Source organism: Tympanuchus pallidicinctus, unplaced genomic scaffold (assembly GCF_026119805.1).
Source record: "Tympanuchus pallidicinctus isolate F22 unplaced genomic scaffold, pur_lepc_1.0 scaffold2, whole genome shotgun sequence".
Taxonomy (NCBI): Eukaryota; Metazoa; Chordata; class Aves; order Galliformes; family Phasianidae; genus Tympanuchus; species Tympanuchus pallidicinctus.
The window spans coordinates 20542890-20567902 of record NW_026294721.1 but is presented as its reverse complement, the minus strand read 5'-3'; the positions used below and the strand labels follow the sequence as shown (position 1 = coordinate 20567902).

General features: G+C 39.1%; 1 protein-coding gene across 2 annotated transcripts; it reads left to right on the top strand.

Annotated features, from left to right (window-relative positions):
* Positions 1-232: 232 nt before the first annotated feature.
* On the top strand, positions 233-19319 carry RELL1 (RELT like 1). 2 transcript variants are annotated; one of them, XM_052682315.1, is made up of 8 exons: positions 278-382; positions 8459-8585; positions 9158-9385; positions 11163-11234; positions 12453-12510; positions 14989-15228; positions 15897-16084; positions 18359-19319. In XM_052682315.1, the coding sequence occupies exons 2-7, from the start codon at positions 8558-8560 to the stop codon at positions 16075-16077; spliced, it is 807 nt and encodes a 268-aa protein (XP_052538275.1). In that variant the 5' UTR covers positions 278-382; positions 8459-8557; the 3' UTR covers positions 16078-16084; positions 18359-19319. The 2 variants fall into 2 exon arrangements, with proteins under 2 accessions (XP_052538274.1, XP_052538275.1); XM_052682314.1 differs by lacking the exon at positions 8459-8585 and having other exon boundaries at positions 233-382.
* Positions 19320-25013: the final 5694 nt, after the last annotated feature.

Below are 25013 nucleotides of genomic sequence, written 5' to 3'. Positions count from 1 at the left end.
GATTCCACAGCCTCTCGGCACACTGTGCCAGTGCCCCATCGCCGCACTAATGCTTCTGCACTCGATGCTGATGCTGACTAACTTCACAAATTTGCCGCAGGAGCACACAAGAAACGCCTCCTCCATTCTCCAACACCAAACCGAGGGCGCCCAGCCGTGCTGCGCGCCGTCTCACCCAGCACCGCCCCGGGCCGCCTTCGCGCAGTCGCCGTGCGGGCAGGGCGCGTCCCGCCGCCGGTAGGCTGGGCCGTGCCGGGCGGCAGCGGGACTGCCAGCGCGGAGGAGGTGCGGGGTATGGCTCCGCCGGCGACGAGCGGGATCCCGCCGGTTGCTCCCTCGCTGGGCCCGACGGCCGTCTGGCTGGGGAACCGCTCCGATCTCGGTGGGTGAAACGTCCAGCCGGGACCCTTCTGCTTTCCCGGGCGCTTTCACCGACCCTGCCGCCTCTCCCCGGGGGTCGGTCCGCTCTCCGCGACGGGAGCCGGTGGGGCGGGGTCCGTTCGGGGTCGGGCCGGGACTGCGGAGGGCTGCAGCGGCGCGGGCAGAGGGGCGGCCCCCTCCTCGCTGTGCCCCCGCTCGACTCCTGCGCTGCCCGGGCCGAGCGGGCGGGAGGCAACGGGGGCTCCGCCTGTCCCCGGTTCGGAGCTCGCGGCCCCGCGGGGCGGCGCACGGCGCGGTGCTGCCCGCTGTGCCGGAGCGCGGAGCTCTTGCTGCCGTGTGGCGTTCGGTCTGGCTTGGCCGCGGATTGGGTTAATGGAAAGCTATACGGTATGCAGTACAAGTTCTCGTAACCGTTCTGTAGTCACCTTTATTTTGAGCCGGAGTGGGCGAGTGACTAACAAAGTATAAACGATTCGAGGAACTGCTTCTGCTTGGCTGTCCAGCGTGAGGTTGAACTTGCCTTTGTGTTTAGGTTTTAGAAACTCGATTTGCTGTAACCCTTTAGTGCTCTGAATGCTGCTCACATACGGAGGAAGTTGCTCCTCAATGACAGTTTCTGTGTTTATGCCTAACCCCAGACGTTGCGATACTGGTAATCTCAAAGCTGAGTGTCTCCTGCTGCCTGTGTTGTCTGAAGTGCGAACTGTTAAATGTAAACTCACTGGAAGACATTCCTTGGCTGCTGGCTGTGTCTGTGGGTGCCTCGCACCGGCAGTACGTTACTATGTGGCAGAGCATGGCTGAGGGCGTATGGCTCATGTGAGAGCAGGCAGAGGCAGCAGTTAGTATGGCCATGATTACTGGAATGAAATTAGGCATGAAATGCTTTGAATCTTCGTATACGCCCTTTGTCAATCTGTAATTAATGCTTAGCACATGTCAGCTTGGTCCAAAAGGGTTTGAGGTGTCCACCACCTGCTGTTTTGCTCTGAAAATAAGAGGTGTGGAAGCCTTGTCATCTAGTTCATTCCTTCAGGAGAGCAGAAAGAAGTAAGTACCAGTAGACATGGCTGAGACCTGTAGAACAGTGCTAAATATGTCGGCATTGTCAGACTTCTTCTTCCCAACTTCGAAGAGTTTCAGTGAAAGAACAGCCAGCCTGGAGTTCAGATCTGTGTTGACCATTAATTGGCTTTGCAAGGCCTGAACACTTTTTTCAGATCTTCTATGGCAGGTGTAAGAGAGGAGGGAGATTGCAGATATTCCTTCTCTTGTTAAGTTTGACCACATTTTCCTCCTCTTTTGTGAATAAGAATTCTTGAAAGATTAGAGTGTGTGTGTATATACATACATATATAAATTAGATTGCTCTTCTGTTGTTGCTGCTTTGGCATATTGTTGCACGCTTCTCAATCTGTTGGGATGGCCAAGCAGTTTTCTACTGGCATCTTGAAGAGAATGCCTGAAGGTGTTCTTGTTAGCTGCAGGATGGGTGTGCATAGGCTTGTAGGTACTCTTGAAATGTTTATACCCAGGTTTCTATCACTGAGCACTTTTCCAAGGGAGTTTTAAGGCCATGTGCATCAGTGGGACTTACTAACAATACCTGTGATTTCATAATGTGCATCAGGTGCACTTTTACACTGTTGCAAAGTGTAACAGAAAATGCAAAAGGTACAAAAACAAACAAACAAACAAAAAAAAACCAAAAAACAAACAGTATTTCTTTCCCCTTCCTCCTGAGATTTGCCAAATGCTTTCTGCTGTATTGTCACACGGAGGATATGCTGGTTTTAGTTAAAAATCTTTTTTCAACAAGTGTGAATGTTTCCACAGAACCATTGATTTTATGTGTTTGTTGGTAGCATTGCTTTAATGCTGCTGGTGATTGCAGATTTCCTAATGATATGGAATAGTCTTAAACATCTGATCCTACAGGGATCCTTTATTTTTCTTAGACAGCCAAATGGGTTAAGTGCACTTCATTAATTGCACGGAATACACACTTTGTTTGAAAGCTGAAATTTGATGATAGGTGCTCCAACAGAAATGCAAAGCATTGTAATGCTGATTAGCAGCAAAGCATGAGATTCTGATCTGTTTTCTCCGTCTTGTCAGCTGCATCTTCTGGATGGATCAAGTCTCTCTTATTGCTGTACGTAGAGCAATTTATTCTTTCTTTTTGTCAGGGCCGAGCTGCTGTTAATATTTTTGTCTTTGTTTTTGAAGTCTTCATAATGCTAGTGCCTTCTTGATGTGATTGCCCAGACAGACAAGGGAATTGACAAGATTCATCTGGGATTGCATAAAACACAATGATTTTGTATTGCTGAGGGTTACATGCATTATACGCGACTGCTTTTAGCTATTGTTGTTAATAGGACCTGTTCATGCTTAGGAGGTATCTCCTCCCTGAGCCCTCCTTGCCAGCTCTCAGGGAAGCCTCTGCACGACCATTTTTTGTGGGCAGCTTGTTGAACTGTTGATGTATCACGTGATTGGGAGGGAACCTGTCGTGGCAGTGACCTGACTCTTGAAGTTCGGCGGAGAACGCTCGCTTTGCAGAGCTTCTGCAGAATGTACCCTTGATATCATCGTAAGTTTTGTGATAACTTCAGTAAGCAAAAGCCTCAGTTTCTAATATGAGAATTCTAGCAGGCTCCAGTTTGAAATGCTATGAAAGACTTTCAGGTTTATGGGTTTGAATGTGATGCTTGGTAGAAAGGATGCAGCTAGATGTTTTAAGATAGGTTATCCTTGGGACTGGCTACATACATCTTGCTGGTAGTGACAAGGAAGTAAAGCTAGTTAAAAGTATTTAGAGCTAGTGCTGGGTGACAGCACTGGCACAGGCTACCCAGGGGCTGTGGGCTCTCCTCCTTGGAGATCTTCAGAAGCAGCCTGCCCATGGGCCTGGGTACCTGCTTTGGTGTCCCTCCTGGAGCTGAGGCTGAGCTAGAGGGACCTGGAGGTCTCTGCCAGCCTCAGCCATGCTGAGCTTCTGTGAGCCATGTAGCTGATTTTTCTGTGTGCTTGGTTGAGATACTGCTGTTGACAAACCTAATGAAAGTTTTGAAGTTTGTTCCTAGCAGCAGACCTTAAACAAGCTCTAGGGCAATTAGCAGTGCTGTTACTAATTATCATCTTCTTTTATCGTGTGGCTTCCTCTATCTCATCAGACTTCCTGCTTATTTCACTTCTGTTTGTAGGTTCCGTTTACTACAGGATAGCTAGAAGTGAAGCAGAATTGAACATGTTGAATGTTCCTCTTAAATGATAGCTTTTTTTTCCCATTACTCAGTTCATGGATATTCCCCAAAGTACCATTCCCTTTAACAATAGGTGAAACAGATGTTAAGCAACAGGTTGTGTTCACTTGCTCTTCCTCTGGAAAACACCCTGTTTAACCTGTTCCTTGTCACCTTTTCTATGGTTTCCTCTGGTCTCCCCTATAGCTACCACCTTAGTAGTAAGACAGGGATATAAACTGTGATTTAAAGCTCTTGTTGTAACCGTGATGCAGGCTGAAACACAGAGACACGTATTTTGGGCTTCTCCTGGAGGTAGGAAGTGTCACAGTTTGATGCAGTGTGAGTATATTTCTGTCAGAGTCAGGAGAAGATGAAACACTGGCTATGGTGGCAGCTGCTGTTCCCATGAAAGGTGAGCTGAAGTGGGAATTGGCCGCTCATTTCTCTTTGTGGCATTGCCAGCTTATGTCGGCCTTTCATAACACCTGTAAATCATTTCTGTGGCCACACAGTGAACTGAATGAGAACGTGGTCCAGGCATTAAAGAAATAAAAACTAGCAGAAAACACCCAAACAAGTCACTTTTTAAAAGTTATTCTGAAACTTGAGTAATTCCTTCTTTACAGTGGATGAGTGAACTAGCTCATAAATGATCAGGGAGAGAACTGCTGAAGATAAGGCTGCTGCTGAGACCTTTACAGCTGTGCTTAGCTGGGGTGCCTGAGCAGATCCTGTATCTTACCTGAATGCTTCATTTGTCTTATACTGCAGTTAAATATGTGCAGTGATCGTACTTGATTTCCCTAACAATTCAGTTAACATCAAGGCCAACAATAGTTTGTTTCTGCATATTTAGATAGAAGGCTATATTTCATCTTCATGCCTGGAAGCAGGAAATATAATCATGCAACTTTTTGAACTACAAGGGTAAGACAGTAAATGTGTATGTAGTTATTTAGAGTAGACTGATTGCTAGAACAATCAAATTCACGAAATATAAACAGAGCTCTTTAAAAGGCAAGCCATGAGAAATAAATGACGTGGGCTTAATAGGCAAAATCTGGCGTAACAAAATACGATTCTTTATCAGCAGGGCAGAGAGATTACATCATTGTTTATGGGCTTCTTGCTGTAGATTAAACAATACAATAACTGGAATGTGTTTAAAACAATCTATTAGATGTGTATTATACTTAAGTTTACTATGGGAGATTTAGAAAAATAGTGCATTCTTTTAAGGATGACTTTTACATTGCTTATATAACAACTAAACAGATACAAAATTTATCACAGAAAAATTTTCTTTTCAACCCTCTGAGTTGTTCATCATGCAGTATTAAATCTTTCAGGGGATTTTGCTCTGCTCTCTGAAACATTTGAGAATTGCCTATTTAGATCATTGCTAAAGGCAAAGATTTGAGCTGACTGGAGCTTCATCAGGGATGTCATAATGATCACACTAAATGAAATCTTTTCATGCTGCTAAAACCAAGGAGAAAGTAATTCTGAAGCTTGGTATGAGCTGAGTCTATTCATGTGGCTAATAGATATAAATGAAATAATTGTTCTGATCCTCCATCTGCAAAGGAAGAAAATGGTGTGTGCTGTTGCCTTTGCAGGATCTTTAGCTCTGTGTGGCAAATAGTTGTGTAGGAACAGCTAATTCTGCTCTAGGACAGCAGAATGAAGTGGGATGGCCTTGCTGACGTGCTCCAGTCTCTGTTTTCTGTGAAACTAAGGGGGAAGAAGGTTTGCTACAGAGCAATATCTTTGTGTATGTGGTCCACTCCAGCCTTGTTAGTGCTATAGCCTTCAAGATACCATGGTCTTTGATTTTTTTTAAATATTTTTTTGAATAAACATTACCTTGCTAACATGGAGAGAAGACTGAGTCGAATACTGATAGATCAAGCTCAGCCATATAAAAGCTGTAATTAAAAAAAGAACAAATTCTTTTTGCCTCAGTCACCCAACTTTTTTTCCTCATGTATCCTATTTCTTAAAGGTTTTGTAATATATTCTTGAGCCATTGTTGGGATGGAAAGATAGAAGAACACTGTGAGTAGTGGTGATTAGAACCAGTATGAAAGAAAAGTTCTTGACCAAGGCAGACTGACTTTATATTTTACTTCTTAGTTAAGGCTTAGTTAAGGGTGGAGAATACTTGAGATCAATGACTGAAATGTACTTATTCTTAAGCCAAAAAGACTACATGGGATCTGAATTAGTATCATGAATATAGTCTGTGATTTGTAGTTTAAGCAGCATTTAAAATGTGCCAAGTATTGCTCCCAAATGTTTGTATTTGAAGTGCATCTTCAGGTAATTTTGATATGTAGACTGATAGTCTGCACAGGTGTATGAAAACATCAGGACAGGAAAAAGTCCACAGCAAACTGATTTCAATAAGTATTGGCATGAATCAAGGAAGTCCTGAATTTTCAGTGAAAATCTTTGTGAGGCAACATGGTACATTGTGAGAATGGGGTAACTGTCACCATTCTGTTAATAACAGTAACATGCCTCAAAGGAAGAATAGGGATCATAAAATGAGTGATGCAGCTCTGACTAATACATGAAATGTATTGCTTGTACCCAGGCAGGTCGTCGTCATGTTTTACATCCTAAATGCTGAAGTTTCTGGGAGCAGACTTCTTGACACATGGGTGGTGTTAGGTAATGAGTGCAGAGTGCTTTGCTCTGCTTATAAGGTTGAACACAGCAGCAAGTATTTGATCCAGGCAATCATTTTTTTCTAGAATATTTTCTGTTTTGCTTCTAGTGAATTTTTACATCTCTGATCATTTAATGATGTCATCAAGAACAATTTTTGTTCTGTGTAGATTACCTGTTTACATTTTAAAAAAATATTGCTTTTTTTACTGTTAAGGAAGATACTTTTAAAATGTGCTCATACCTTGTTGAATTTTAATGGAAAAAATAGATTTTCAGACATCTAAAGACAACTGAATAAAACTTGAGTGGCTCATTTCAGTGGGCCAGTTTGTTGGAGTCGCTGTTAATACGTAAAATATTTTTTCCATTTAAAATTTTGTCTCCTGCCTAATTCTAAAGCTTTTAAAATTTCAATCTAATTAGTAGGCTAATCTGTATTGCTGAGCATTGAGTTGGTACATCACGAGTTTATTCAGAACCCTTCAGTCAGGAAAAAAGGTTTCAGTATTGGCTCATCTGTGGCATTTTTAAAGTGTTTTTAATTTTTTTTATTGGCTACATTTATCTTGTAAGAATTTTTCTGAGCTGTCATAATCCTTGATGGCAGACTGCAGCTGAAGGGTTTTCTGGTTGGTATGTCAGGTGGCAGCCTGTGAGCAGAAATGCTCGATGAAATCAAAGAACAGTTTGTAGGTTTAAAAAATAAAAAAATAAAAAAAATAAAAAAATAAAAAGAAACCAGGCAAGTGGTTCCTTCCAAAAATTAAATTTATTTCAGAACTGTACCCAAGCACTACTGACATGAGAGAAGAGGAAACTCATTGAGATGAGTTACTTGATTGCCTTGACAGAGCAGTCTGCAAACCACAGCTAGTGCTGCTTCACTGAAGCGGCTGCTTTAAAAAGTAAAGGCTTTCTAGGGCAGGTTTTTCTTCAACAATCTCAGTCACTGATCCAGTTTAAAACTCTTTCCAGGGTTTTGGCCTGTCGTGTGCAAAGTCAGTGGGGTAGCAGAGAACTGAGGGGGGAGAGGAGGGACCTGGTGAAGTGGCTTTGTGTCTGGAGAAGCTGTGAGCAACCACAGCTTGGAGGCCTGGAAGCACTCGCTCTCTAGGTTTGAAGTAGGAGTTACCTGCCATGGTCATGAAGGAAAGTCAGGAGGAGATTTCTTAGGGTAATGCTGCTTTTCTCACAAAGAGATAGAAAATGTAAAGAGTGAGATTCATCTGGTGGCCCTCCTAATCTGTCCTCCTACCTCTTAGTTATCTTGAGTGTTAAGTTGCTGTTGATGTCTTTGCAGTAGTGTGCTGTGGTTCATTCTTAAAATGGACAGCGTGCATCAAAATTCAGAGCACCTGCTGATTTTCCTTACATTAGCACTCTTCACGTTCTGATCTGTTAAGACCTGTTAACACCTCTCTGAGGTTGTGATGTATGCTATTTCAGTTGGATTTCTTAGATTCTGAAACAACACAGCCATCAAAACAGTATTTGTTGTAATGGCTTGTTTCCTTCCTGAAGTAAATTGCCTGATGAAGTGGGGAACTTGGGATATGTTGGAAGCTGACAAGACCAAACCTATTTCATTTCAATTTATTAAAATGTGAATTGAAAATTCTTGCCAAACAAACTGTGAGCAACTTTTTCAGTTATATGATTCTGTTTATCCTTTCTTGTCTTTCACTTCTCTGTCATGTAAAACAATTGCATTTTTAAAGTGTTATCTTGTTCAGTTCTTGTGTTGCTCAGTTGTCCTGCCCAGGTACAAGTTAAAGCTACTTTAGATTACATACCTAGTAAGTTCTAATACAGTCATCTGCAGCACTGCTGGCCTTTTTTGAAAAAATGAATAGCTTTCTTTTTTGGGTTTGTATGCAAGCAAGGCCATCTGGCTCTGTCCCAAGCAAACATCCTGAGGTTTAATTTCAACATTGGAGTTCATTCAGCCTCCAGAACTATTCAGATGTTTGTCTGCATTTCCTTTAGTTTTCTGCATTCCCACTGTTGTGTTGCATATTGATTCAGATGAATACTTAATGGTTTTTAAATTTTTATTTATACAGCTGGCACAGTAGAGGTAATTTTGAAGTAATGGTCTTTCTGCAAATTTCTGGAGACTCTTAAGTGTTTTGTTTTGTTTTTTTTTTCAGAGGGAGGAGTTAGATGGCTTTGGGAATTTTTGTTGTGAAAGCTTCAGTATCACGTAATTGGTTTTCTGATGACTTTTCAACCCATTTAGTAGCAACATTATGAATTACCATGTCTGTTTTAGTACAAGTAGGTAGAAAATATGGTAAAATATGTTAGAATTTTACTCACCTCATTTTGTTGCCATTCTTTCCTACTCTAAAAAAAGAGAGTAGAATATTTTTGTATGCTTGGAGGTTATTATGTAAATCTTTATGATGTATAGTGTGTATACATAAACTTTAGAGACTTCAAACAAATTCTGAGTACGCGAACATGTATTTGGATTTAGCTGAACAGTTGGACATGGTTGGAATCTGTTGTATTCTTCTAATCCTGTTGCCAAGAAAAGTCAAGGATATTTAAGTCTGATCCTTTTGTCAATGTTAAATCCTGTGCTTTTTATCTATTTTGCATGAAGTTAGGACTTCAGGGATAGTATGGAGTTCCCCTCACTGGTGAGAAGGAGCACTTGTGTTGTTTTGCTTTCTGTGACGCTGGCCCTCATGCTGAGATTGGCTAGAATACCATTTGTTCTGCCCCATCACAATGAAGAAACATCATATAGGTGTTCTTTGCACATGGTTGAATATTTGTAATTGTTTCATGCAGAGAAGATGCTGACTGTTAGAGGCATAAACTCTGTTTATTCCATTATGTAGGTGATGTACAGGCCTTGGCAAGCCATGATTTACCGACAACTACCGTGACGACTGGCAATAATAACAAGCCTGAGCACCTGGAGTATGTTGCCTTTGTATTGGTGCCTGTTTTCTTCATCATGGGTCTCTTGGGGATCCTCATCTGTCACGTCCTTAAGAAAAAAGGGTATCGTTGTACAACAGAGGCTGAAGAAGTAGAGGAAGAGGAGAAGCCTGATGAAAAAATAGGTAATCAAAGCGTCTAAAAAAATATTTCTACTTATTTATAAAAATTGCAGCCAATATGGAGTTAACTTTTTGTGAGACTTCTATCATTCTTCTGTCTAGATAAGTTATCATACAATATTAAGAGAAGTATTTTTCATTACCGTTATGTCTGTTGGTTTTTGGTCTTTGCTAGTGAAAGCTTTGCCAGTCTTCCAACTTCCCACGAGTCCTTTAGAACAGATTAAGAGTTTATGGAGGGATCAACGTATCCAGGATATTTCTGACTGTGTACTGAAGTCACCAGATCTCCTTTGTGCATTCCATCTGCTGCTGAGAGAAAGTATTGGACATCAGGGAGTGGTGAAAAGCTGCTGTTTAGACTTAAGGCCTTAAGATTTATGTTTAGCAACTCAAGTTTTATTTGTATTGTGTTGTCTTTCTCATCTCCCTTCTCAATATAAAACTGAGCCTTTGGGTGGATATTCTCGTCTATGTAATGCATGCTGCTTATATATATTTTTTTCTTAAAGATACTTCTGTTTTTCTGTTTGTACTCTTGTTTTGTGATTCCTTATTCCTGTTTTCCCCTGCTCTCTTTTTCACCCCAGAGAAGAATGCTATATGCGGCATTTGGCTTGGCAAATAGAAAAGTCAAGTCACTTGTAAATGCTTCAGGCCTCTTCCTTTCTCCAAAAAGATTGATAGCATCTTCACAGGTTCATAATAAGTGCAAATTACAGTGCCTCTGTGGTAACAGTAGAGTCATGTGCTGCAGTAATGATCTGTCATTGTGTTCTTAAGCAATCACTGCCCATGGCATGTACTCAAGCTGTGTGTCTGTTTAATCTGCTGGTTCGAGGGAGGAGTAACAGCAAGGTGAGTGGCAGTGAGAGGGGGCAGCTTCCAGGTCTTCTGAGGAAACAGGTGTGTAAGCTGCTTTGCAAAGTTGTAGGCATTGGGGTGAAGAAGATGAAAGGTGGGGTGAAGAAAGAAGGAAGCCCCAAATTTACTACTTGGGGGAAAATTTAAGGCCTAACCTATCAAACTTGCCTCCATCTTCTGATTACTTATTTTTCATTTTAAAGATAGCCCTAATGTCTTTTAAGGAAGCTGTGCTTTTTATTTATTTATTTATTTTGCCCCCCAGTCTTTGTGTTTTGAGATTATTCTGGGGAAACTTCCAGCACTGGCAACGAGTGAAGTCAGCTACCGAAGTACCAAGGTTCTCAGTTGTATATATGACCAGAGGAGCGAGGAATTTAAGAATACTAAATGTATAAAATTAAAAAACAAAACAAAACACAAAAACACACACCTTGCAGTTGTAAGATTAAACTGAATCCTTTTTATTCTAGAAGCTGATAATCCCTATTTTAAAATATTAGCTTGAGGTGGCTCCATTTGTTGTTTTCCTCTTTACGTTTAGGATTAGAAATACTGCTTTCTTTTGTATCTCCTTTTCTAACTAGCTATAAATAGAATTCTGATGCATGTTCATGAAAATATTGAACTTCTTCAAGCCTTAAAGAATGTTAGAGCTGATGTGTAGATTCTATAAACTTACTTTTCTGGGCTTTCTTGAATAAAGACCAAAAACTCTCATCTGTTTTCTCTCCAAAGTGACAGTAAATCTTGCCATTTTCCTTCTGGTACGTCTTCAAGTGTTTTTTTTTTCTTTCATTCTTACTTTTTTTTGGAGGTGGGTGGTTTAGTGTAGATTATTTTTTGAAGTATCTTCTTTTTTTTTTGTTCTTTTGAAAGGCCAAAATATTGACAAAATATTTATTTCGTTGCACAGAAATGAATGAAACTGCGCATGAGAATAGTGACACTGTAGGACAAATTATTAACTACATTATGAAAAATGAAGGTACAGTATGGTGAAATTGAAGTTATGAGCCTTTGTGGTGGTGTCTGATATATATATGTGTGTGTGTGTATTTGTAAATATTCAGAAGTATGGCATGTTCGTATGTTTACATTTAATAGCTGTTTTGTATGTGTATTCTTTGAGATTGCCTGCAGGAGGCATTAATCCTAAGCAAAGTGGAGATATTTTTTTGATTATCTGAAAATAATTCTGTATTGTAAGCTTGATTCATGCATTTCTTGATCTTCTGTTAACTGTTGGGGCATTTGATTTTTTTTTTTTTTTTCTCTTTTAAAATATTTTTGCTTGTTTTTCAAAGAAAAGCTTAAGCTTGTTTTCTTAATGGCAACATTTAAAGCATGTGAATTCTCATGTTTTGACCATATTGAACATTTTGTCTTGTAATAATTCCCATGGCTGTTGTCAGATGAAAGATTTGAGCACAACTGAGAGAACAGAGTAGACTAGCTCTGACTTGGGAATTCAGACATGATATCTTTCTGCGCTGTCTGCACAAAGTAAATGGTAAAATGGATACTTTTAGAAAAAATGTAAAACTATGCATAAGTGACCTGAAAAGCGCTTGGTTAGGTCAGAAGATTTTTACCAGTCAAAGCAACCTTTGGAGGAAGGAGGAGACTGCATGTTTTTATAGTATAAGAAACTCCAGCCTGTTAATTTTACATTTGTATAAATTCAAGTTCTCCTAAGCATTGAGTTTGCCTTGAGTTACTTCTGAAAGAAGCCGACATCTCAGGAGAGGTTTCTTTTTGTTGCTGGTTTCTTCTTTTCCCTTAATGACTGCTAGTGCTTAGTGCTAGTGTGTTTTTCATCACGGTTGGGTTTTGTTTTTTGGTGCCTTTTCTCTTAAATTGCTCTATAAGTATGAGGTGATGATAGTTGTGTGATCAAATGAATGTTTTTAAAATTTTCAGTGATCCTGTGTAGGAGTGCTGTGCAGATGGCTGCTATGTAGCTTGCAGTGGGGTGAAGCTTCGTTTGCAACATGAACAATAATTTTAATAGCTTATGTTAAGAAAATCCCATAGAGTTATGTAAACATTTTTGCAGTAGTCTCTCTCATGCCTTTTGGTGATACAGATAATGCAGCTATCTTTCTTCTAGATGGAAGTTCTTTTAGCACCTTCAGTTTTGTTGTTTGTTTTTCTAAAGTTAGAGCTGTGCATTTTTGAAGAATTCTATTTATTCTCATTACAGCAAATGCTGATGTGTTAAAGGCCATGGTAGCAGATAGCAGTGTCTTTGAACCCGAAAGGTAATTGCTCAACTTTTTAATGTGTGTTTCCTGAGGCAACTAAAAATGTACCCTTTCAAAGGGTTTTATTTCCTGTGCACTTTGAAGACTACATCACTTCCTTGAGTTGTCAGCCAAGAGGATTATAGCTTGATTTCCTTGTTGTGTCTTTTAGTTCACTACATTTTAGCGTAAGCCCCATGATAATATCTTGCTCTTCTGGTTATATGTTCTAGGCCTGTCAAAATGATTTATTGCTTTCTCGAGCTAAAGATTTACAGAGGCTGCAAATATTTGTTTACTTAGGATGCAATTACTTCCAAGTTGGTTTAATCAAAACTTGGTGATTTGAAAGAGCAAAGGCAGTGCTTGTTTCATTTATATGGTTGCTAACTTTGAATAGTGTCTCTTTCAATGTTTTACTCTTTTTGCATTATAAATTTGGTAACGTACATTGGCTGGCCTACCTCTTAGGCTTCTTTCCACTGCACACCTATTTGAAACTTCACATAGGGAAAGTAGTCTGCCCCTTAAATGGCAAAATACTATTTAATTAAACATGTTTATGTCTGTATCTAAGTACCTTTAAACTGTATTTATATTACTGCATTCTTCTTATGTAATCCTATATTCCTATTCAAGGCAGAGAAAATGGATATTGAAGTAATGAAGTAGGAGTGTATAGTTTTAGCAAAACAAATAATGTGCAACCATAGGAAACTATTTTAATGATGCGAGGCTTGGTTATTGAAGAAACTCATTTCAAATCTAACAAAATGAACTCTTGAACATAAAGATGATTTTGGAGCTATTTTTTCCTGGTGCGTCACAAATATTTGGTAGGATTTTAACTCAAACATCTTGTGTAGGTATGTGTACTTTGAGAGTTTGACCACTGTTTCAGTGAATTAAAATAGAAAAATGGGAGGGGACTGTGGTCTTATGAGACTACCAAAAGATGTGATGATTTTTTTTCTTGTATTACTTCTGACAAATGGTCCTGAAGCTTTAGTAGCTTGAGTGCAAATCCCTTGCACTTATTTCCGTGTTCAGTCCACTGTGAAACACTTCCTAGTGATAGAAATAAACACAGTGAAATCTGAACTTCTGCTATTTAAAGTCATTTCTTCTTGTCTTCACTTCAAACATGTTAAATGGATTTTATTTCCTTTTTAAGTTTCTTTAATTTGTTTGAAGTCCACTAAATGCCTCCTGACAATGTATTTGTTCTGAAAATAAACATCTAAATAGCTCCAGTCTTTCATTGGCAAACTTTATTTCTTTGTTCTCCTTTGGAGTTTCTCTGGTTTGTTAGAATTTTTCTAGAAATAGCATTCCTAAAACTGGATGAAACATTCCAGCTAAGGCATGATTAAAGCTTAATAATGTGACTTTATTAGGTTGTTATTTCCATGGTGAGAAAAAATTCTTACTTTAACGCACTTACATCCTAATTCTAATTCATGTTCAGCTTGTGTTTTTCTACCTTCTTTTTCTGAGGAGTGAGTATCTGGCTAACTGCTTCTGTCTTTTTAATGTTTATTTCTGCTAAAGCACTGAAATCTGTGCTGTCCCTACTGTGATACATCCAGTATTCTTCATAAGATTTCTCAGTGTGTGTCTTTCTCACACACACACTTTCTTCCTGTCATCCTCATTTCTTTGCTTGTACTCTACAGATAGTGTAGGTAACCCCAAAATTCACAAATAGTTTAGATGTTTTTCTCTTCCATTATTTAAAGAACTATTTAAAATGGAATATGATCTGGACCAGAATGACTGCATTGAAAATGCCCTTTCAGTTTTACATCTGATAAACAACTTTCTGGTATGCCCTTTTTCAGGAATGCTCTGTCTTAAGTTGTCGTCATTTTACCCGTAACGCACTGAACTTTGTCTTGCTTTATGAGAATATGTTGCCTGACTGTGGAGTAATGCTGAAATCCAAAAAAGTCTTTGCTTTTTGTCTGTCCTGCCTGTTTTTCTGTTTTAGAAGAAATTAAGATTAATTTTGTGGGTTGCTCTCAATAGGTGTATTTTGTTCATTGTAATGCTTTTTATTTTTTCATGGGTCCTTTAGAAAGCAGCTTTCTGAAGCTTTGGCTGGATGGTATGTTAATCCCGTTTCATGACAGACATTTAGTTTTGCATCAACACAATGTTGTGACTGTGTCTTTCTGTGAGTTCTTAAAAATAATGGAACAAGTCCATCTAAACTATTTTTCTGAATTTTAACCTGATTTTTTTTTCATTTCCTTGTACTTTCTGTCAGTTACGTTAACTACGTGAGTGCAGATCGATTCATTCATGAAGTGATTTTTGAACTGTGGAAACATGGTATTAGAGGGAACATTAATTCCTGTATCCCCACGAATAAACTATCCTTCAGAAAAGTAGTTTTTCACTAGACGCAACAGAAGGCTTTACTTTACTCTTTATTTTCCTTCTAAGAAACAAGATTTAATAGTACTCTGTTCATTTCCTTTATACTTCCTCTAGCCCCGTGTCTCCTAACACTCCTGGGAGTCCAACAAGTCCAGGGTCTCCTTTGTCACCTGGTGCTGCTCCACTTAAACACAGCTGCAAAGGCCATCACTTACATACTGTTGGAGGAGTAATAGAGAAAGATGTTTGTTCTCGCTGTAGCCACAAACGATGGCATCATATAAAACCAGCTCACAAATCCAAAGAGCACAGAAGAAGTCGCCTTGGAGAAGTTACAGTACTTTCTGTGGGAAGGTAAGGTCTAATGCCACTTCATTGTATCCTTTTCTTAGAGACACTATAGTGGCCGATCAGTTAATGGGATCAGCTACCCATTAACTTTACTCATTTCTAGAACTAGTGATTATTTTTTTTTTTTAAATCCCATTACTAGTAAACTAAATTTATTTCTAGAGGAAGTGAACAAGACTGTTCTAGAACCCTGTGAATGAGTAGGCATCCGCTGTGGCTGCAAATCCAAAGCTGTAGTTCTGATGACACAGTCTAAATGTAATAAAAATTGCACGTGAATAAATTCCTTTTTTTTTTTAATTTGTTATTTCTGGATTAAGTGTGAGGTATAGAAATAACTTCATTATGCTTTCAGTTGTTTTTAATTCCCTTCTTACACAGTAGTTGTCTTAGAAAAATTACTTGTCTAGTAGCATGGAATCTGTGGACAGTCAGGGACCAAGTCCCTGAGAAAGTGTGATTCAGCAGCAAGGAATGTTTAAGGCCTTCATGGGTAATAAAAAGGAAGATTGCTCTGAAGTGAACGTGGGTCTGTGTGGGTGTGTGCTCTAACTTCATGGTCTTGGGATTCTCCTGTTTTTAAATGCACACATATCCATATCCTGGCTATACAGAATGATCTTGGTAATATCTGGGGACATGCAACTGAATCTCACTTTTGGTCACCTCAGGTTTAGAGTCACGAAAGTGGAGCACAAATCTAATTCCAAAGAACGGAAAAGCTTGATGTCTGTTACTGGGGTGGAGGGCCTCAATGGTGACATTCCTGCCACACCTGTGAAACAGGAAGCAAAAGAAGCACCTGCCACACCTGTGAAAGAGGGGACGCAAGAGAGGAGAAGCTCAGAGTGAACTGCAGGTATGGCACTGGGAAGGAACCAGTGAAAGTGAAAGCTGGGAAATAGACTGAGGCAACCAGTAAGGAGAAAAAACGCTGTGAATGTATCTATTCTGTGTGAAAACTCATCAGGCAATTTTGAAAGTTTCTATAAAAGTCTGCAGAAATCATATTTGATCTTTCAGTTAATGATTAAATTGGAAAAGCCTAAAATATACTCCGATTTTTTTTTTTAATCTAATTTTTTATTTAGACCTTAAAATTTCAGCAGATGTAGAAATAAAAGCTACTTCATTAAGGTAGCATCATCATCCAAGATATGCATATAATTTTTCCACAGTAAATGGACAGTTGAGTTCTTAGTGGCAATGTGCTGGATTCCCAAAAGAAACAAGTACTGCTGACTGCTTATTCACTGGAATAACTGCAATGCTTCTTTGTTGTTCTCACTGATACTGCATATCAGCTGGCTGCTTATTGGATACTTCTCTGATAGATCAGGGAGATAAAAGAGTGTTAAACTAAGAAGAACGTATTTATCTGGATGCTGTCTCACAAGTATTTTTTTCTTTATCTGAATGAAATAGGAAATAACCTCTTCCCTCACTAGCTGCATCTGTATGTTCATGTGCAGCTGGATTGGGCATGAAGGTCTGTGGTCTTTTTTTCCAATATTTCGAATGGGAGATCAGACTTAGAAATTCATTCTTTGACTTATGAGAAGATAATTTGTCTTCTAACATGAAAAATAGCAAGAAAAGGGCATATATATGAAAATAGCTTGTTCCAGTGCACTTATGATGAAAACAAACTTTTCCAATCACCTGGAAATGCTTTATATCTGTTTTATAATTTGTCCTTTCTCAAATCAATGAAAGCTGTTCCTTTTAAGTACCTAAACATTGTTCTTTAAGTTTGAACTATTACTGCTTCAATCTAAAAATAAGCTGCTCTTTAGAGAGAGAATAGTATTGTTATTATTAAAAAAAAAAAAAAAAAAAAAAAAAAAGTGTCTATCTTTGGTTTTTTACTGTAGAACCTCCCTTAGGATTTGAGATACTGCTCTTTTTGAAAACAAATATTGTAATAGCAGAGAAATGACTCTGGGGAATCACTTGTAATGGTATCTCCAGTCCAGCAAAACTATTTTCTAAACTTGGGAAACTAGCCAGGTCTGTTTGCTCTGCACTATGAGGGGAAAAAAAAAATAAAAATAAAAAACCCACAACCAAAAAAACTCAGCTTTTGCCTGAGCACTTAACATTCTGTTCTCTAGTGTGTTTCTACATGAGTATTTCTCTGCCGCTGTGAAAAGCTGTTCATAAGTAAGCAGATACTAAGTTAGACTTCCGTTTCAATTACTTGTTTCAGACTTACAATAACGTATTATAGCTTAATTTACTGACATTGGGTGGATAAACAATGTTTAAGACTTCTGTGCCTGTAGCTCATAAATGTATGATTAAAAAGCACGTTGTTTTGGAGAACATGGCTCAGATCTTCCAGCGTAGAGGAAGAAGGGAGGCACAAATGTGCATGTAAGTGCTGCCAGAAAAAGGTTTGTTCCAGCTTTTTGGAGGCACTAGATTGGTCCTTGTGCATTAAACGGCCGTAACTGAGATCTGTGTGAGATGAAATCTCTTGAGTTGAGCAGTATTTTCATGCTGCTGGTTGCTTGTGTTCATGGCTACTCTTGAGTTCAGTTTCGCTTCCCCTAAACTGACATATTCTTAGTATTTTCTTGAAATGAGCTCTGCAGTGTTTCAGCTTATCCTTCCATCTTGCTGCCTGCATCTTTTATACTTAGCATGTCTTCTGTCTATCTCCGAGGTTCATGATCTTGAGCGGATTCCATTTCATCATTTCAGTTTACTTGAAATATTTTTAGTGGCACATGAAAAAGAAGTAAATATGGAACAGATACTTAAAGTCAAGTATTTGAGTTAAGCTCTTGGAGTTCCTTGGCAAGCTACTGAGAAAACAAAAACTTAAGTTACTGCTGTGCTGCAGCTTTGTGATGTTTGCCATTTCTGGTGTCCCTTTCTAAGTTGTGTGTGCTTTACACTGATGTGATTTATTGGTCTGCTGGTGGTTTTGTCCATCCTTTTCATAATTACCAACTGAAGTTTTAACTTTTTTCATTTCTTATTCTAAGGCTTGTAATGCATAACCACCACATTAAGTAATTCATGCATTTTTTTTTCTATTTCAGAACATCTGTATTTAATTGACATGTTTATACTGTAACTAATTTTCTCCTGGACCTATCTGTAAAATTACTTTCTTGTTTTGCAGGTGGACCTTCTAGAAGAAGTTAGTCAACTAGCACTTTGGAGAAAACAGAGGACTCCCAAGAAATGCGTTCTTATTTAAGGAAGTGTGTTTATGGCACTGTAGCATTTTACAAACTTTGTGATGGTATCCATGCAAGGTTAAATACTTACTGATTTTTATTGGTGAAAAAAAATTAAGATTTACACATACACACTGTTGGGCAGTGTGGACCTCATACCAAAAGTTGAGCTTCATCTTCAAAATCAAAAATACAGACATTTTTTTGGACAGGGAAGGTAAAAATTCCAGATAATTTTTTTCTTCATACTTTACCCCTCTAGTCCATCTGGATTTTTTAACTCTGTTCTTCCCTTCCAGAGCTCACAAATACTCACTGAAGATGAAAGTCAGACTACGGAAGATGAAAAATACTCTATTAATCTAAATTTTAGTAGCCAAGCAAACCACACAAGAAAATAAACGTTTTCAGTCAAATCTGCATGTGTGCAGACATGCAGAAGTATGTAAGCCTTTCTGACTCTGTGACAGGTAACTCACAGCACAGAATGGCTTAGCTATACGCAAGTGTTAAATGATACTGTTGTCCTTATTCCCATTACCTTAATAACTATTTAATATTAGGCTAAAAAGTGTCTTCTTCTATGCTCTTGGTTGAGCTTTTGGAAAGGTCACTTTCATGAAGACCATTTGTTCTCCAATTTTCTTGTAACTCCTTAGTCATATTTGCAGTCGTATTGCCTAATGGCTTTGCCTTTCTCTTTTGTTTTTTACCCGCAGGTTCCTTATTAAGCTAAGGCAACATATTTGAACCACTAGATAAGGATATGGAATATTTGTCATTAAAAATTTATGGAGTATGTACTGAAGTACTTCAGAGTGGCTTCAGAGGGTAGCAGTTCTCACTGGCACCGAAATCTTAAGCCATTGTTTCACTGCCTTAATATTTTGAGTGTGATCTACTGCTTATTGCTTTATTTTGGTAAGGCAGGGGGAGGGGACATTTGCAATACTTCAGCAAATTTTGCTATGTGAAAGAAACTGAAAAATAACATATTCTCCAAGTGCCTAAGAATATAAGCTGTAGGGTAATACAACGTAGTAGAGATTATGCTATTTTCTGAGAACAATACATTAATTTAATCTAACCTATGAACTCTATAAAGATCAGTGCTTCTTTTGAAATTGATTTGTTTTACATTGCTTTCGATCCTTTTTGTCCAAATGTTCTGAACTGTGTTTTTCTTTCAGATCTGAGAATCTTCATCAGCTTATGTAATGTTAACAATGTGTACAAGTATTAAATTCATATTCATATTCATTTTTTTTTAACCATATTAGGTACTCCCGCATCTTGTCAGAGAACTTTGTTTGATGGTTGCTGGGAAGTATGTGCTGTGATTGCCTTCCTTGTATCAATTAGATATTGATAGATCCAATTATAGAACAGCTTGGGGTGGAAGGGGTCTTAAAGATCATCTAGTTCTGCATCTCCTGCCCTGGGCAGGTTTACTGCTTGCTAGGTCTGAACGCTTCTCAGAGACACCATATTTGGTTGGGGGGAGGAACAAACAAACAAAAACAACAACAACAACAACAACCAAACCCCAACAAAGATCCTGAAAAGAAATGATGGTTTATTGTGCCTTTTAGAATTGATGTTTTTAGAGAGAACTGCTCATTCTTGAGTACCTTAAATAACTCTGACCAGGACTGGTACTTGAGTGTTTAGCATCCTTGCTGTCATTAATTTAAGTCTGGTTTATAAAATCTCTTTGATATTTAACAAACTACGAAGCTCGCCTTATAGGCATACATTTGATAGATTCTTGATTTTATATATTTTTTTTCCTTCTTCAAACTTCACTTGAATTCAATAAAAAGCTATTTATTGTAGAAGAGTTTAATTAGTGTTGGTTATAGTAGTTAGCTTTCAATTTCCAGTAGATTGAGAGCTATGAGTATAAAATGTTATTGGAAAAAGGGAGTATTGGGCAAAGCCGAGCAGTTTTAAACAGTTTTCAGAAAGAAGATGTACAGTTACAGACTGTCTCAAAAAGCTTTAAAAAAAAAAAAAAGTTTTTAATTTGATGGTATTGTGTTTTAATACATAGTAAGCTAGTATTGCAAGGTAACATACTGAAATAATTCAAAAGAAGCTTGAACAAAAATGTCCTATTTTTTTACTTAATTTAAAAGTACTTCCTATTTTGATTCCATTTGAATTATGTAGATAAAATCAAAATGTGTTGGATATGTAAAACATTGTTTGCCTGTATAACTTACTTACATAAGGTATTTTAAGACCTGGTATGTGCAAGAACTGAATTTGTACATTGCTTCTTCAATAAGAAGATCTAGAAGTGGTGCCTGTTTTTACTGCCTTTAACACTACACTTTGCAGTTTTGTAGTGATATGGACATTGCCACATTAGTCAGCCTTTCTTAAATTTGCATATCGGATGTATTTTTAACAAAGTAGTTTATATACAACTTTTGTACTACCAAGCAGATAATAAAAGATTGATTCTTAAACTCGCTTGTGATTTCTTCAAACCTGCCTCGTTGTGTAGATCTTGACCATGACACATTCTGAGCTTCTAACGTGTAATGTTAAGCTCTTAGCCCTATGAGTTTTTGTTTGTGGAGGTTAGGCTGTTGTGTGATGTTCTTCCTTACTATTTTCTTGGCATATAATCTACTTGCTCTGTATTTATCTTGGAAAGAAGAAAATATAAGCTTTACTCTGAACTGGTATCTGACTGAAGACCTTTTGCCTTTAATTGCCCTTAATATCAGAGCTTTTAACTTTTTATTGTATGTGATGTTGAGCTTTTAGAAAATACGCAACATTCTCATTATTCTCAATTGTTTTTTGTAAGGTATGGAAAGAAAAAAATACAAATGACAGGAAGCTCTTTGCAGTTGCTTCCTCTGTGTCTCTCAGTGATATTACAATGCTTAATTTGTTACATTATGTTCTCACAGATGACTGCAGTCTGCAAATGGCATTACAATGAATTTTGCTGTATGAATAGGTGAAGGAAGCTCAAAGCAAGATGTTGTGGCTAGCTGAATGTAATTATCAGTGTACCATCCTGTTTGCAATTCTTCTGTTCATTATTTCAGTGTTTCCTAGCTGCATTGCACAAGGTCTGTTTTGAGATCTGGGCTCGTTGAGTTTTAAAAGTTTATATGCAGCAGTGGTTTGCAATCAGAACTAGGAAAAATAAAAAGAAAGAAAAACATTCTTCCAGGCCTCTGTTTTCTCAGAGAATTGTGACAGTGCTACTAGAAAATTAATGGAATTTGAGAACACATTTAGATTCTCATTTCCAGATACATTCTTTTCCTTTTCATCTACATAACAAAAAAACCATAGTGTGATATTCTGTGTGTTTTGTTTTTTCCTTTTGTGTGTTTTCTACACTCAGCTCCTTGACATTTCTACTGCTTGCAGTAACAATTTCAGGTTATATTTAATTGAAAACTAAGTACAAATTTGACCGTCATCAAGCTTTGAAAAGATAATTATAACAATTCTGTAATACATATACTTTTATTAGCTGTACATTGAATAAATAACAATTTCTGTTTTGAAGTTTGAGACATGTTGTAATTGAACTGGCATGAATCAGTCCTCAAAAGAAATGTGACTTTTTTTTTTACCAGAAGGAAATTGTTATTTCCCCCCAACACGCTGCTTTATTTTATTACGTGAGGCGTTATGCCAAAACTCCTTAGTCTACCTCATGTTGCTGTAGCAAAACAGATAAGGGAACTACTTCTGTTTACTAATACCTGATTTTATTGGTGAAAAGTACGTGTCCAATGCATCCTTGAAACATGGTAGACATGAAAGAGTTTTTCTCATTTCTGATTTTGTGACCAACACTTAGTTTAAAAGCATGCTGTAATGTACCTGGTGGCTCTTCACTCTTTTCTTTCTGAATTCTTTCTGTTACTCAAAAGTACAGAAATCCTGACAAAACTGAAACTTCATGATTCTTCTGCTGACAAGTGTTTGTGTCATAGGTGGAAAGATGCTTCATGCAGACTTTAAGATTGTAAAAACAAAAAATAGTACCAATGTGCCTTCCTTCTTGTTTCGAGTGTGAGGGTAGCTGTTGCATCTGTGCACTTTCTGTAGAAGTTAACCCAGGCTGTTCCCGTTGCGCTGGTGAATGTGTGGGCTCCCCTAGGCCTGCAGCCATCATGCTGGCAGACAGGAGGGGGAGGTGGGGGCCGTGCTGTGTGACAGGAAAAGTGTCAGAAAGTAGTGTTCTCCCCTCTGCCCCAATAAACTGAGCTTGTGCTTACTGCGTACTGATAGAAAATGATGTGGGAAACAGTTTATTCTAGCATGGTACTGCTGATGCCTCCCAGGATGGAATGTGGGCGTGTGCTTCTTCTAAGGAGTTACATTTCCTGAGTGTTTAATGGATGTTGAATGCTCCCACCTGTGCCCTGCAGGTGGCTCACAGTGCTAATCACCTTGTACCCATCTAAACCACTGTTACTGAGCAATTTGGAGCAGTTTGATCCTTCTTGCTAGGTATGTAATACTACTGCTAATAGCCAAAGACTGCGTTTATGCTTTCTTGTTTGTTTATTTGATGAACAAAGCATGTAGCTTGACTAGGTAAAAGTGAGCTTTGATTTTTGTACTGTTCTGTGAAGCCTTGTGTTTGACTAGGACTCTTGAGGACAGCTTTGAGTTAGGCCCAAAGTACTGTCTGTCTGTTACAGATGCTGGATATACTTTCCATCTGTTTCTTTATGGTTTTTGTTTTGATTGTTGTTTTGTTTTTTTTCCTCCCTCTACTTGTGGGGCACATATGATAAGGTACCACTGCTCTGTTTCCTACTGCAGTCTGACGTCACCTCTTGCTCTAGACAAGCTGCCCTGCTGCCCACGGGCGCCACCTGTGACACAGCATGCTTGATTTTGTAACTACCATTCTTACAGAGCTACAAGGCTCCCAGATAGACTAAGGACTGTGTTTGGTCATCTGGTGGAGAAAATTAATTAAAGAATGTGTCAGGCTGGAGCAAGGAGGGAAAACTCAGTGATGTGGGATGGGAGGAGCCCTTTGTCCTGGCTCAGAGAGAGAAAGAGGACAGAGAGCGCAGGCCTGCAGCGCTAGAAGATGGCAGGAGCATGTGAGGAGACGTAATGGTAAGGTGTGTGAGAACTGCACAGTGAGCAACTTCTGGGCTGTTCTGGAGCTCAGAGCATGGGCTGCCTTGTTTTGCTGTGAATTTGGGTTTGAAGCATCAAGTTATTTGTGCTGGGGATGGGCCTTAGTCCAGGGCTGACAGGAGCTTGTTTGTGGGAAGTGTTGGGCTGCCAGTCGGGCCTGCTTTGCCTTGGTCTCTGGCATCTGCAGTGTGGGACTGTTGTATCTTAACAGAAATAGCTCTTTTAAAATTATACCTCTGCAACTCCTTGTGACAGACTTGCAATGGCGTGAAGGTTTGCTACTATGCCATCCTGTACCCTAGAGCTGTATTGGCAAGTGGATTTTTCTATCAGTGTAGCTGCTCACTTCACACACTCAAGCCCTCTGATTTTTTTTCCTGTTTCCATTACTACCTGTCTTTTCCTTGCCTGAGAACAGGAAAGGGCAGAATCCCAAGTTTGAGAGAAGCTTATCTTGTTGTCCTAAAAGAAATAAGTAAATGTAGCCATCTAAATACTTATAGGAGTTTCAGACGCCTTCAGGGCTTCTGGCTGACAAAAAGTGAATTGGGAACCTCTGGTATAAGCAGTCCACGTGTGATCGGTCATTCCGTGATCACTTCTTTGTTGCTTTAAATATGCACTACTTTTGGTTCCTGCTTTCATCCCTCTACTCGGTGTGGATACATCGCTGTATGCCCAGTGAGGTGCCCAGGTAAGGTGGTATGATGTTTGCATGGAATAAGATAATATTTTGAAATTGTCTTAAAAGCATAGTAGATGTTTAACTACTGGCCTTTTAGTATCCTGACTTACAGTCGTAACAATGATCCCTGAAAAGCAGCAGCTTTAGGAGGATGTTTAAATATCCATCCCATATCACAGTTTCTACTTTTACTACGTGTGTAGGTGTGCAGGGGGACACGTGCAGGAGCGCGATGGTTTGTGTCCCCTGTGTTTGGCGTAGAGCAGCTGGAACGTGTTTGTGGCAGCAGAGGGAGCTATTGACGCTTTTATGGATTATTCAAGAAAGCTTAGAGCGCGATCCGAAATGTTTTAAAAGCAACGAGAAGCCCCAGTTCAATCAGAGGTACCTCACCTGCTGCTTAGTAATTGCATTTCGCTGCTTTGGGGCTGGGCAGCGGGGGCCCCGCCAGCAGGGCGCAGTGCTGGGGCGGGGGCTGCCCCGTTCCTGCCCTGTCCCCATCCCGTCCCCGGGGGGCAGAGCCGAGCCGAGCCCCACCGCTGTGCCCTTCCCGGAGCCGGGAAGTGGCTGCTGCAATTACTGAGAGGAACAACGCAAACCTCTCCTCAAGCCAAATTTTTAATCAAAGCAATGAGAGAGAACAGGACATGTGTGGCTCACGTCAAAACAATAGCTGTGCGCATCAGCTGCTAATTAACACAAATGCGTGACTCTGGAAAAGCAATTCGCAATTAGGGTGGAATATGTGTATTTATTTTTATTTTGATTAA